Consider the following 14292-nt stretch of genomic DNA (forward strand, 5'->3'; position numbering starts at 1 on the left):
CTGTAGCAGGCGGGGGACTTTGAATGACATTAGGTAGAAGTGCCATAATTTCATTAGTCAATTGGGGCAGCTCAGAGGATCTGTTGAAACATTTCCTTTAAGTTGAAGTAATTGAATCTGCTTTCACAACAATCAACACAAAGTGGAAAATAAAGGAACCGCTGATGGTAGTGTTTTTTTTTATTTAGAAAATTAATTTCATAAGTATACACAGACACCTGCAAAACACAAAAGGACAATATTTCAATTTGCTAATTACAGCATATATGGTTGATAATCTATTTCAAAGCAGATGTATAGGGTATTCTCAGAGTTATTAGCCTCTTGCGGTGGATTATTGTTGGAAATGATGAGGAAAACGTGAAGCCCTGGTAATCTTCTTAAACTATTTGACACTGAGCTGTCTGCTCGGCAGACTCGTCAGCAATCAGCTGGCAAGTGAATGGTCTGCATCCTGAAAGCATTAATAGGATTAACGCTGAAAAATAAAGTAATGGATATAAAAAAAAGTGTGAATTTAAAAAAATCAGAATATTTCCCTTATTTATATTTTCTCTTGTTTCGTTTTATTTTGATAACGGGCTGATAATTTTGTTCCTTCGTACCCTATAGTTTTGCATGTTCGATCGGCTATTATAAAGCACCAGAAGTGCCGTTGGGCGCACAGCAAGGGTCTTATGTCGCTATTGTTTAGACGCACTGGACACATAAATGATGATTTCAAGGCCCATTGAGCGTGCGATGGATTGTCCCCAAATGTGACTGACTAGCGGAGAGCAAAAACTGTTGGATGAGCGCAAAGAGCGAAACCAGAAGTTGTAAAACATTTCGACACTGACAGCTGAAAGTTCGATAATTTATTATAAAAACTTCACTCATAAAGGTCCATTAAAACGCGTGAGCGGATGTATTGTATTCATTCATCATCATTTAAGGGCAAATGTTTAATGGGGTCGAGTACGTATGGTGCTGTGGTGCAATTGTGACATCTAGTGAAATATTTTGAGAGCGCCTCACGGCTGATGGGTTTGTTCAGTGATTCCCAAAGCATGGATTGCGCTCTACTGGTGGGCCGTGAAGGTACTGCAGGGCGGCCGCAGGAGGTCGTTTACATCGGGTTTACTTATTTGTTTCTCAACTGAAATTCTTAATTCTCTCAAGATTGAAATTTAAATTTGAATAGATAGTAGTGTATTACGATAAAAGGCCACATCTTTTACATTTTTATGCAACTTTATTCTGTGGGAAAAACTTGTAGAATAATGTGCACTTAAATGTGGTGAATCAAATAATAATCATTTGGTTTAATTGTATAAGTAAAATTTTGGGGGGTTGGTTCCAAAAATCAAATCCTAAAATATTTTTCAAATCAGCTTCCGTAATTTTTTTAAAATGACAATGAAATAGTTTCATTTTAAGAAGAAACTGAACTAATGAAACCACAGATCTCTTTTTGATCCTAAACACACTCATATCTTGTTATTTAGGGGGGGAAACTTAATCTGAAAACAAAGCTGTTGACTGAAAATAAGCCTCAACCAGTAAATCATCAGCAGATGATTAATTGATGAAAACACAGAAAACACAAAGGAAATAAATTAAAACATTTCTGCTTGTGTGATGATCAGAGCTGTGATTAAAGGGTTGTCTTGACTACTGAACATTATCACATTTCAAACTGGACCATGGTGGTCTGAGGTTTGATGATGGCTTGCTATAACACTTTACTATAGAGGCTTACACATACAGTAGTGCATGTAATATTATAGGAGTTACAACCACAACATCAGAATGTAAAAATAAAGCTACTTCTAGCTGATTCTTTGTCACAAGGGGAAGCAAGTTGTATGTTGCATGTTTGATTTAGGAGTGCTTTTAGATATTCTTTAATGTTATTTTATAGGCAAAGTCTGCACTAGAAAACTGTTTTTGGACACGAGACAAGGTATTTACACTTAAAAATAGATACAACTAAGTGAATATTGTTGTGAATTAACCCCAAATGTATATTAAAATGAAAAGATAGAATAAATTTAGCAACCTCGAGTGATCCGTAACATAAAATTAGAATGAATGTTACAATCTCGGGCAGCACAGTGGTACAGTGATACAGCCAGAAGGTGACCTGCCAGCTGGGGCCTTTCTTTGTAAAGTTTACATCTTCTCGCTGTACCTGCGTGAATTTCCTGCAGGAACTCCAGACTCCAAAGACAATGCTGTGGCTGTGAATGTGTGTGTCTTCCTGTGCTGGACCCGTGACACACTGGTGATCTGTCTGGTGTACTGGGAGATACTTCAGTACCCCTACAGCCCAATCAATGACTATTCATAGTACCTTATGCACTTGTCAGAATTCACTGAACTATGCATATTCTAGACTCTTGGTTCAGGAAATATAAGCTTTTTAATGCTTTGTATCTGTTTCTAGGCATTTATAGCACAAACTAGCACCCAATCCTCTCTCTCTTCTCTCCCTCTCACACACACACACTCTTCTGACCCAAATAAATGAAGTCAGAGGAGGATGGTGATTTCTATATTTGGCCCTTCTTTATTTTACACCCTCACTTTCATCTCCACTCCTCCTACGCTTTGCTTCACTAATTCACCTCTGCCTCATCCACCTGCCAGTCCCTGAGCATCATCAGCATCATAAATCTGATCTCCTCCCCCCTCTCCTCGACAGGATACACCCAACTTACTTCATAGCTTGAAATTTTTTCTCTCAGCGCCATACTGGCTGCTAGTGCAGAGATCTGACACTGAGTGTAACTCTACCAGGACATCAGGAATGTCTCCAAAAAGAGAACCCTCCATTAAGAAGTCTCCCTCATCAGTGACCCAACCCAGACTCGGTCCTCCGTATCCCTGCATGCCTTCAGCTCCTGCAACTCCAAAACCGGAGCAAAAGCCTAGGATGCTCCGTCCCTCTGATTCACCGTTTGATCCCAGTACTTTGGAGGTGAGTGGGTCGTCTGCAGTACATATTTTTGTAACAGAGCTTATGTGGGGCATTCATAAAGTATGACTAAAGTATGAGTCGCATCTAGCCAGTCTAGTTTTACACCCAGTATGTCATTAATGCCTCTTAGAAAACAGATTAAAGCTCAGTGAAAGATACATAATAGTGGTCTCTTATGAAATTTATTTCAAATAATATCCATCCAAATAATATCTCTAATTATTTGCAAAGTAGCTTCTTTTAATTGTGCAGCTAATTAAAAAGACCAAGAGAGAATCTAAGTTAATCAAAGAAATGGGACAGTAACAGCAGCACTGGTTGTCAGTCAGTGAGTGGCCCCCTTAGAGACAGTTTCCCGTCACAGCATGTGCTATTTCTGTCATCAGAAGGATAATTCAAATTCGTTGCCTGTATCTCAAAACCCACACAAGAGTGATTTCTACAAAAAGAAAGTTAAGACCACTGAAATTCAAAGTGAGCAAACTCTTATTTTCTTTCTAGATAAAGTAATGAGATTAAAACAAAAGAATAGACCTTCTCATACTTCTCTGATGTTTTGCAGTTATTGTATCCAAAGATCTTTAAACATTTACTTCTTAGCTTACCCTCAAAAGTTAAATAAGGCAATAAGTTCTTCTGTCAAAAGATCATGAGATCATTTAGAAAGTGACATTATTTTACTTTGCATTAATTTCATTGTTCACAATTATCTGCATCCACTATTCTGGCACAGTGGCATACACTCACTGAGCACTTTATTGATTTATTATTTGCTAATGTGTAATCAGCAAGCACATGGCAGCAACTAAAGGCATTTAGGCTTATAGACATCGTCAGCACAACCTGCTGAATTTCAAGGTGATTAGTATTAGTATATAGACTTTTAATGTGCTTTGAGGCAATAGGATGGCAAGACTGGTTGTTACCCAAACCTTTGTTACAACCGAGGCACGTAGAACAGCATCTCTGAATGCAAAAGCTATGGAACCCTGACGTAGATCACCACAGCAGCAGAAGACCGCACCGAGGGCCACTCCTACCAGAGAAGAACAGGGAACTGAGGTTACCATTCACACAGGCTCACCAACATTGGATAACACAAGATTGGAAAAACTACACCTGGTATGATGAGTCTTGATTTCTGCCTCAACATTTGAACAGTAAGGGTCAGAATAACGTGAAAGCACTGATCTGTCCTGCTTTGTAGCAACAGTTCAGGCTGGTGGTGGTGGTGGTATAATGGTGTGGGGGATATTTTCTTAGCAATCTGGATCCCACAGCCTACCTGAGTATTACAGATGATCATGCCTTTATTTAGGGTATCCATCTTCTGATGGCTGATTCCAACAGAATAACACACTACATCACAAAGCTCAGAACATCTCAGACAGCGATGACATGACATGGCAGTGAGTTTACTGCACTCAAATGGCCTCCACTGTCACCAGATATCATTCTAACAGAGTACCTTTGGTAAGTAGCAAAATGGAAAATTTGCATCATGGATGTGAAGCTGATAAATTTCCAGCAAATGCCTGCTGACGTGTCAAAATGAGGAATGTTTCCAGCACATTTCTGAATTTATGTCACAAAGAATTAAGGCTGCTCTGAAGAAAAAGGAGGGTCTAACCCAGGACTTGTAAGATGTATCAAATAAAGCGGCCAGTGAGTGTATACCAGCTGCAGTGTGTGTTTAACACTACACTTTAACTGTCAGCTGTAAAATACCCAGCCGCCAGTTGTGTCCTTCTGGCATTACAAGACTAATGTTAAAAGGGTTTGTATGTGTTAAACAAATATAAACCAGTATTGCAGCAGGATGTTTGAATACTTTTGAATGTCATTGCTTTATGGGGATTTTAGTCCTTTCAGGGGCGCGCTGATATAAAAACCTCAGTGGATATAGGAATTTAGTTAACCTTGACCACTTGTTAAAAACATTTGAACTTTACGAGTCAAAATCATGTGGGCTTGTAATGTTAAAAGGTTAAAAGCAGGAATAGGCAATCATTCTTAATGTAAAAAATGTATTTATATGTGCAGTAATATAGCTTAGCTTGGTTTGTGCCCCAGCTTTTGCTGCCATCCTCATATGCTTTAAGTGTTGCCAATGCATGCACTGTTTTATAGAGTGAGACTGTCCCATTTAGCTGGTGAGGATATGTGGGCCATGTTAAGTTACCCACTTCACAGACATGACAAGAAGCCGGGCCGCCATCTAGGAAATAAAAAAAGGTCTTTGGCCTATAAAGTGATATGACATCAGTCCATGATCTTACTATACTCAAAAAATCCATCTTTCCTGGATGGCCAGACACCCACAACACTAATGCAGGTCCCTTAGCTCAATCACGCAAGTGTTTTTTGTTATATAACATCCTTAAAATAATTTCTTTTAAAAGGGGTCTAGTGGCTCATTGATTAATGATCGACTTAAATAATTAACTCCTTTAAGTTTAATCTCAGTCAAAAATTCATTTCCAGTTCTATGATCATGCAAAATGTTGATCGTGTAAAAATCTGCAGAGTAGATAGCTGAAACAAGGTTTGTCCAACTTCACAGTGCATGCGGGACAGAGGGCTTGCCACAAAATATGGCTTGAAGAAAATGTGGCTTAAACACAGCCTGCAAACCCAGCAGCAGACATCATTACATCATTACATCATCACAATAGCATCATTCTTCCCAATCTGAAAAACAAATTTTAAAAAAAATCTATATTTTAATTAATGGACATTTGTGAATAACGTTACCATAACCATAAAGGAAAGGACAGGCCGACCATCATAATCCACTTTTAGCCTAAAATCAGGTTTAAGGCCTAAGCCGTTTATTCCATTTACTTGTCACCTTAATCATAAAACGAAGGCTCCATATCCATGTATTGTAAATCACATACCATACCTTCAGCTTTGTTTCTATATATGGAGCGCGGCAGCTGCCGCGACGTCAGTTCCTGCGTCCTGTGCGTGATGACGTACGCCTGCTTGGTTTGTCTCACCCCACCTTCCACTCGACCCGTCACATTCTTTGGTTTGCCGTCGTCTCGGACACACCTTAGCCGACACAGCCATGGTGGGTTTTTTCCCCTCATTCACATCTTAGCATTACCGCAGTTGTTATGCAGTTAGGTATTATTTTCAGTCTTTTAAGAAAATGGCCGAACTTTGCAGAGATGTTAAGATGAACTTGAATATCCGAATTGGACCGCTGGGCGCAAGCGGAAGTGCAACTTTAGATAAGCTAGCACTAGCTTGAATGGCGGATAAAGTTAACAATTATACGACTTGTCGACTGATGTAATGACTGGGTTTAGGTTGAGCATTAGTGAATGTGGTAACGGTGGGAAATGTTATCTGCAAGTTCAGGCAATCTAAATAACTGTAAAGTATTTCACAGATCCTTTGATGTAAACGCGAGCGAGCTTTGCACAGCTTTAAGGAACCATTTTCATGTAGCCTAATTTCTTTTTAAACAGTCTGACTTCTCAGAAGATCAAATCCTCGGTGAGTCTTGCTTTTGTGTTGTGGCATGTCCATCGTATTTCTCCTGTTTGGTGTTCTTTCACTCGTGCTTTTTCCAGATGACACTTTGCCCTGTACCTCCACTATCATCCTGCTCTAAGTCCTCCGCCCGCCACAGCAGCAGTAGCAGTCGTGGCCTTAGACCTAAGTTTTCCTTCTGTTTCTCCTTTTTTATATTTTCGTACTGTTTCATCACTTTTTTTCCACTTGCAACTGCTTGTCCTTTTCCAGATTGAATTTAACCTGGATCAGATTCATGGTAAGTCATTGTAAAGGGGACGCCTTACACTAAACTGATGGCCATCTCGGAGTGTTTTAGGGTGTGATCTGCATGTCGGTTGTGGAGCCAAGTCTGTCGTAAATGTGTACGATAGCCGCTTTGCACTGGTGTTTGGTACGTCAAAGTCAGCCATAGTTGCACATAATGTTGTACTACTCACCGGCCTTGATGTGTGTTGCAGTTTTATTTTGGTTTATTTTATTTTGAAAGAAGTTTTGAAAAGCCAATCATGGCCAGAGTCCATATTTGCTCTCACAAGTCTTGTTCTGTTAGAGCGCAGGCTTTCCCGCTTTTGTCAGTGTACCATAAACTTTGCCTGCTATCTTCCAAATAGCTCATCTCCACTCTGCCCATTTTTGGTGCTGGATAAAGTGGTGGATGGGTTTTGTCCTAGGGCTGGTTTGTTTAATCATAGCTGACATAATAGGCCAGAGCTACTCTCACTCTCCTCCTCCTTCTCTCCACTCCTCTAATAACCAAATATGGTGCTGGGAAAAGTGCTCGCAGGCGAGAAAGGAAGAGAGACATTCCTCAGAACAGGGGGGGGAAAAAAACTCCACAACAGTGCCTACGCCTTTTTTTTTTGTTTGTTTGTTTTGGGGGGGGGACTATTTATTTATTTTTTTCTATAACATTAGAAACTGCCTGCTGTTGTGTAATCATGCTCCATGTCTCCCTGATTGCTGGAGCTTAGGCAAGCATTTATTTCACTGTTTGACACTAGAATGGCTGATTTTAGATCATTGACAGTTGATAAAGCTGACTCCACTTGAGCAGCAACAAAGATGCTCAATACTTTTTAATGTAAAGGCTTAAGAAGGTTTAGGTGCCTCAGAGGTTTATTAACTATTCATTAGTAGTATACAATATTAATATGTGGAGTTGCCAAACAGTGATGGTGTTAAATGAAGCTCCTCCGATCATTTGCAAGAAAATGCTACCTCCAAGACTATTGTGCTAGATGGCCTTTTGTGTCTGATCAAAGCTAAAAGGGTGTCCAAAAGTTATTAGAGGTTGTTAGAGGTGATACTAGATCAGCATGAAGCTTAACTGAAACTGTTATTTGATTAACATTTTTGCAGCGGTTGGCTGAATTGAGTTTTTGTTGCATTTGTTTTCTAGTAAAATTACTAAACACGTCACTGCCTGTTAGAGAGATTTGCCTGCTTTTGATGCCTTGTATTAATACAGGTTTGAGTCTTTTTAACCTTTGTTTAAGAATGAACACAACTTGTGAAATAGTTTAGGTGGGAAATGCACAAACCCTTAACATGCAGGCATTAACTGCAGTAAATCGGCTGTAACTGTAGTAAAGAGTTTTTGAGGAAGTGATGGTTGCAGTATCATCAGATGGTGTGCAGATAGTGTTTTGTTTTTTTGTTTGTTTGTTTTTGTTTTTTAATTTTGCACCACACTTTACCAAAGATTAATTTGTGTAAAGTGTAAGTTTTCGCAATATGATCAGTTATCTTAGCGAGGCTGGCTAACATTTTCATGCGTTGAGTGTCATACAAAAGCTGGGCAGGTTTGTCAGTTCGGTGCTTTGCATCCTGTCTGTTTTGCCAGATAACTTGTAAGTTTACAATTTAGTCTTAATCAGGATCTTTCTTTAGTCTGCTTGTTCTCATGTTCTTTTCCAATCCGTTGCTTTTCCGCTTTCATTTCCAGTTCATTTCCTATCTCTTTATCATTTCTGCTCATACTCATGAACATCTCGTCTTGAATAATTCATGTTCATACTTTAATTTATCACGTGTCTGTGTGTCCTGCAGAGTTTAAGGAGGCATTCCTGCTGTTCGACAGGACAGGAGATGGGAAGATCAGCTACAGCCAGTGTGGAGATGTCATGCGGGCCCTGGGGCAAAATCCGGTTAACGCCGAGGTGCTCAAAGTCCTGGGCAACCCCAAGTCTGAGGGTGAGGGAACAAGATTGAACGTACTGGGTGTTACATACAGCAGTGACAAAAGGGAATCTTCTCTGACACAGGCCTGCCTTATTTATTTTTATTTTTTTGCAGAGATGAACACCAAAATGCTCGACTTCGAGCAGTTCCTGCCCATGTTCCAGGCCATTGCTAAGAATAAAGATCAGGGGACGATGGAGGATTTCGTGGAGGGACTCCGTGTCTTTGACAAGGAGGGCAACGGCACAGTAATGGGAGCAGAACTACGTCATGTCCTCACCACGTTAGGCAAGCTATATTGTTATCATTTCTTAATAGCTATTCAAATGGAAATGTTGGGATCACACTACTTACATTGATTTCAAGTTCCAGAAGCGTATTGTTCCTGAAATTGGTATACAAATTGATATCCAGGGAATTGCAAATGTATTTTTATCTTTCCAACATTTTAATTTGTAAGTTTTAAATTACTTCTGTTATGTTCCATTTATCAGGTGAGAAAATGACAGAGGAGGAAGTAGAGACGCTCTTGGCAGGACACGAAGATGCAAATGGGTGCATCAATTACGAAGGTGAGAGCTGATGATATAAAAGGTCAAGATGGGATGCTGGCTACAATTAAGCTAATGCAACAGGATGTCATCATCTCAACTCATCTCAAAATTCATGCATGGCATTGTGTGTAGGCTATGCTGACTTCAGTTATTGTGCATTTTCTGAAAAGTCAATTGAATGTAGCTTAAAGTTATGTATGTGTGAGTTTGGCGTCCATTTCACTGAGCCTTTTGAAAGGGGTAAAAGTAAAGTGTCACATAGACATAAATGTGCTATTAAACATATCAAGTGTTCATATGGATCTGAAGGAATGCAAACGTTCCTGTGCTTCAGCGTAAACGTAACCTTGCAAAATTCCTTCCTGTGACCCTTCAGGGGGCTCCGTATCATTCATGTTGGCGTCTTCTAATACCTGTTCTTACCTCTTCTGTTTAATGGACTTCTGTAAGAGGCTCTGTTTAAATGTCAGCGTCTGACAGCGTGTTAATGTTCTTCTTCCACAGGGTTTGTTCGTCACATCATGTCAGGCTGAGGGCCGGTACGGGCATTGTATACCATTGGATAGCACCTCCAGGCTTTCCTGCTTTTAGTTTCCAGATAATCCAGCTGCATTAGGTCATCCTAACGCTAGTCAGCTTTAGTTGCGCTGTTTGTATTGGTAAATTGGGACAGTGCACTGTTGCTAAGTAGATTTGACCCATAGATGTATGTGGGAAAGCCTGGTGGTCTTCCTCGTTTCTACTTGAGGCTCTGACCCATGTGTAGCCTCCTGCTCTTCTGTCCCTCTCTCTCCTGCAGCCCTCTGTCTTGGCCCCTGGCCTGCAGCATGGCCCTCTGCATGTGTCTATGACTCCCCCCTATATTTATGGGGATATGGTGGACACACAGGGAAGAGACTGGTCTCATTCAGGAAAAGCCCGGTGGCCATGAAGCGAAGGCATTCGAACTGACTGGTGTGGTGGTGTGGTTATGATTGCAGCTCTTCTAATCTCGTTTGCATGTCACTGGTGCTATTAAACAGGCCTTTACTATACTGGTGTCAGAGGTACTGGTCTTTTCACAGATGCAACACACATATAAGATGTACCTTTTCAGATAGTCATGTTTTACATTTTTAGATGGTATAGTCACCAGCTTTGGGAGAGTGGACCAGTCCCTTTTTCTACTAACAAGAGAATCGCAATGAGTCGCTCCTGTGCTGACTGTTTCTTTCCTCTGTATTACTGGAAACTGAATTTGTAGCTGGCCGTCTCTCAACTGGACTGTAGCTCCCTTGACCTTCTTCGCTTTTCTCTTCTTCTCAGCTAGAGGAAAGCATACAACGAGGATGGCTTCTCTAACCAGCTCTTTTTGGATCTTAGATTGCCAGTTGCTTTGGCTCAATAGGAGGTTGAGGTGATTTCACCTCTTTCTCTCATCCCCGCCTCTTCAACCCTTCTTTTGCTCTGGGCGAGCAGAATGTGGAGAGATCTGCCTCCAAATGCAGCATCTCCCACCCAGGCTCAGCAAAGCTGGGTGAGGAGGGGGCATTACCTCCACATGCTGTAGTTGGAGGGGGTCTCTATAAAAACTGATACCATGAAACTCACACTTCTCTTTTATTTCTCCTTTACAGAACTGGTCAGAATGGTTATGAGCGGGTGAAGACGAAGAGCAGCCCACTTTTTTTCTTCTTTTTTTTTTTTTCCATGTACCCCCTTTTTCCATTTAGCTTCTTTCCATGAGTTATTACTCCATCTTTAATTTAAGAAGTGCCTTTACATTCCTCACAAAGATCCAGGTTTTGCTTCCAGGCCTTTTCACCTGTGTGACCAACTTTTATTCATTTGGGTTTATATTACCTGCAGCAGCATTTCATCATGTAAGAAAACATAAATCATTATGCAATAACTTCTGATTATTATAATTTTTTTTAGATAAGACCTTTAAAATACATATACTGTCACCAACCTGCTGTGTCATTGGCTAAGACTTGCTACGGCTGAATAAAAGTGTTTCTGACTGTACGGTAAACCAGTGTATTTAAAGCCATACTAAGGCAGAAAAAAAGTTTTCTGTGTTTAGAATTCAAACAGATTTTGTTGCTGCATTTAAATAAATGTTTTCTGAGAACCCATGTGGTTGTTTTGTTTGATTTAGTATGATACAGTGAAAGATATTTTGCTGTATTGATTTTCTTTATTTGTGGGGGGGTTTCTGCTGACACAAGAGGGCAGTATTACTGCTGATATCTGTCTTGCTTGAGCCTTCAGTGCAGAAAGCTGCTCTATTCTGCTCCCTTATTCACATGGGGTCACCACAGCGTATAGCTGCACACATTCGATTTTGATTTTTACACCAGATGCCCTTCCTGGTGCAATCCCCAAGGGATTTTTGTATCCCAGAATCAAACCAATGATCTTTCACTTCTTAAGCAAATGTGTAAACAACTACACTTGCATTGGTTGACTGTCAGAATTTACGGTTTATACCAAAGACATGCCTTCAAAAGCCCTTTTTGCTGACTTGAGCCAAATTAGAATTATTGTACAGGAGTTTGTTTCCGGTGACACTAGTTTCTAATGTAGGATCTCATGTTTGCAGCAGCTGTTTAGAAACATTAAAAGTTTTGTTTTTTATATTTCTTCTGGCCATGCTGTAAATTTTCAGAGAAATGAGGAAATGACAAAGCACAGACATGAGCAGTAGAGGGCTGTTTGGTGGCTTCCTGACCTTTTCTTCACTTTCCTCACAAGCAGCCACAACTATTTCCCCTCATTAGGCACTACAGCTATTGGAGTGTGGAGCTCGTGTGTGTGTGGGGTAAGGTTCAGGAGGGTGTCATAGTCCAGTGCTGAATAGGTTGTCCACTAATTACTCGGTGTGTGTGTATGTGTGTGGTCGATGGAAGTCAAGGCTATTGATTATTTTAATCCTCCTATTTGTGAGTCTGTGATCCTCGTGGCTCTGCATTCGACAGGGGAATCACTAATGGGCCTCAGCACAGCCTGTCTCAGACCTCTCCCCGTCCAATTAACTTTCAACTGGAATCTGCCAGGAGAGAGAGCCGGGGGCTGGGCCCAGGCGCGGTGCGGCTACATCCTCCTTTTTCTGCTCAGGAGCAACAGATTCACCAAATCCTTTACGTCTAGACTGTCTTCAGCTCTCTACTGTAATTAGACACTTCACTTTCAGCCAGTGATCTAAGAAAAAATCAAGATGCGTTCTCTTCAACATGGAGATGATGTCTCCTTCTTACTGGTTTAAAAAGTGATGAAGTGCCTACTCTAAAAAGCTACTGGTCCTGAATGTGGGGAAATTATTCACAGAAAGCAAGATTTGGGAATTTGTGTGCAAACTTTATTTTTGCAGCACATTTGGGCCTTCTTGTGAACTTTAAAAACATTTTGTGCAATGCACCAATAATTATGCATCATCTGAAATATTGCCCACCTTTTTTAATCTTGATCATTTCATGTGTAATATCAGACTTTATTGATTATTAATAAACATAAAGGTGGTTAGTAGTTTGCACAGATTTTTGTGGTGAAATTAAAAGCTACTGATCCACTTAGATAACTTTTAAAAAAGCCCTGGAATCCCAATTACTTTAATTCTTTATGTGATTAAAAAGAGATCGCATATTCTTTTTAATATGATTTTGGTGCTTGTAGGTAAGAAAAAACACCAGGGTTTGAGATTTTCAGTCTTTCAATCAATAGACAGAAAATTCCAAAACTAATCACTCGAGTAATTTCTGAGGCAAAAATGCACTAGTTCCAGCTTTTCAAATTTGAGCGTGCATTGCTGCTGGACAAAAATAAGACATGAAATGATGCGTCTTTAGGAAATTTCGATGGGTTTCAATGTTTTTTTTCTTGGGTTGAGAATATAAACAGTAATGAAAATCACCGTGAGTTTGATTTATCAAATATTTGAGGTGAATGAGTGAGGGAATTTGGTAAACATGTTTACAATAGCATTGTACCTTAATTATAAATAATGTGTCCTGATATTTCATGATAGTCTCACATAAAGAGACCAAAGGGTATAAGTGTGTGGGACTGGCATTGCTTATTTTGCATGGACTCAAATATTGTTTGCATAATAAAATTATTATCTTCCTTACAGGGACAAAAATCTAGTGTCCAAAATGTAAATAATTAAGTTTTACACTTAAAGGTTAAGGTTTGGGTTAGGTGAGGAACAGAGTGTCTGTGTGAGAGAGTGAGATTTGGAGGGAGGAAGGGAAAGAGAGAACGAAAGAGCCGAGTATGACATCCATAAAATCACTGAGCTGCAAGAAGTAAATTCAGATTTCAGCCAATGTTTGCAAAGAAAGCAGTTGTATATTTTCGTTAATGGTGAGCTTTGTGTCAAAAGCATAATAGATAATTGTCAAGACCAGTTTGGACTGTTTGCACAGCTGATTCTACATTTAAATGTATACATTACCTGCATGTAGTGGAGCCTTTTATAAGCTGAGGTCAATATTGTCAAATATTTGTTTGTGTCTTAGTGTCTTAACATATATTGGAAATCCACACTGAAGCAGGCTGCCGTTTCGATTTTGACTGTAGGTCCACGGAGTCATGTCATCTACTCAATTCAAGTCAGTCCAGCTGGTCAAATCAAATAAAAATAAAAAGGTCGTGTGCGTGTTTATGAGTGTAGGTGCCTATATTTAGCACTGACCTTCACCATGCCAAAACAACATGCAAGAACACAGAAAGTGTAGGTATAGATATTTTTAATAGCAACTGTCAACTCAAACGTTTCAATATACTTCATAGCCCATCCCAAAATGACTCTTTTACATATGGTGATTCTTTGACAAGGTATCTCAGACATGGCAGTGTAATTCTAGTAAGGTGTGAAATGTACAACATTTAATGAAAATAAAACACTGGACTTGTCAGTGTTTCACCTCCCCAGTATCTTACATGATTTATATATCCACTCACACATATTAACATGCCCACGTACTCACATACACGCACGTGCTCTCAAACACACACAATATAATGCACTTGGCAATTAAAATGTCAGTACACAAAAGTGCCATCGATGAAATGCATTGTGATATG

General features: G+C 39.8%; 1 protein-coding gene across 4 annotated transcripts; it reads left to right on the forward strand.

Moving 5' to 3' along the window:
- The first annotated feature begins 2776 nt into the window (after positions 1 to 2776).
- Positions 2777 to 11342, forward strand: zgc:153867 (uncharacterized protein LOC337226 homolog). 4 transcript variants are annotated; one of them, XM_040047759.1, is made up of 7 exons: positions 2777 to 2962; positions 6719 to 6746; positions 8540 to 8683; positions 8786 to 8959; positions 9166 to 9243; positions 9730 to 9764; positions 10842 to 11342. In XM_040047759.1, exons 1-6 carry the CDS (start codon positions 2792 to 2794, stop codon positions 9756 to 9758), a joined length of 624 nt encoding a protein of 207 aa, XP_039903693.1. In that variant the 5' UTR covers positions 2777 to 2791; the 3' UTR covers positions 9759 to 9764; positions 10842 to 11342. The 4 variants fall into 4 exon arrangements, with proteins under 4 accessions (XP_039903693.1, XP_039903694.1, XP_039903696.1 ...); XM_040047761.1 differs by lacking the exons at positions 2777 to 2962; positions 6719 to 6746 and adding exons at positions 5935 to 6038; positions 6442 to 6469; XM_040047760.1 differs by lacking the exon at positions 9730 to 9764.
- Positions 11343 to 14292: the final 2950 nt, after the last annotated feature.

Source organism: Simochromis diagramma, unplaced genomic scaffold (genome assembly GCF_900408965.1).
Source record: "Simochromis diagramma unplaced genomic scaffold, fSimDia1.1 OVJJ01000387.1, whole genome shotgun sequence".
NCBI classification, from domain to species: domain Eukaryota; kingdom Metazoa; phylum Chordata; class Actinopteri; order Cichliformes; family Cichlidae; genus Simochromis; species Simochromis diagramma.

Coding starts and splice junctions, on each gene's coding strand:
- zgc:153867 (XM_040047759.1), top strand. CDS start 2,792: ATGTCTCCAAAAAGAGAACCCTCCATTAAGAAGTCTCCCTCATCAGTG. Junction 8,960..9,165: donor TCATGTCCTCACCACGTTAG/GCAAGCTATATT, acceptor TCCATTTATCAG/GTGAGAAAATGACAGAGGAG. Junction 9,244..9,729: donor TGGGTGCATCAATTACGAAG/GTGAGAGCTGAT, acceptor CTTCTTCCACAG/GGTTTGTTCGTCACATCATG.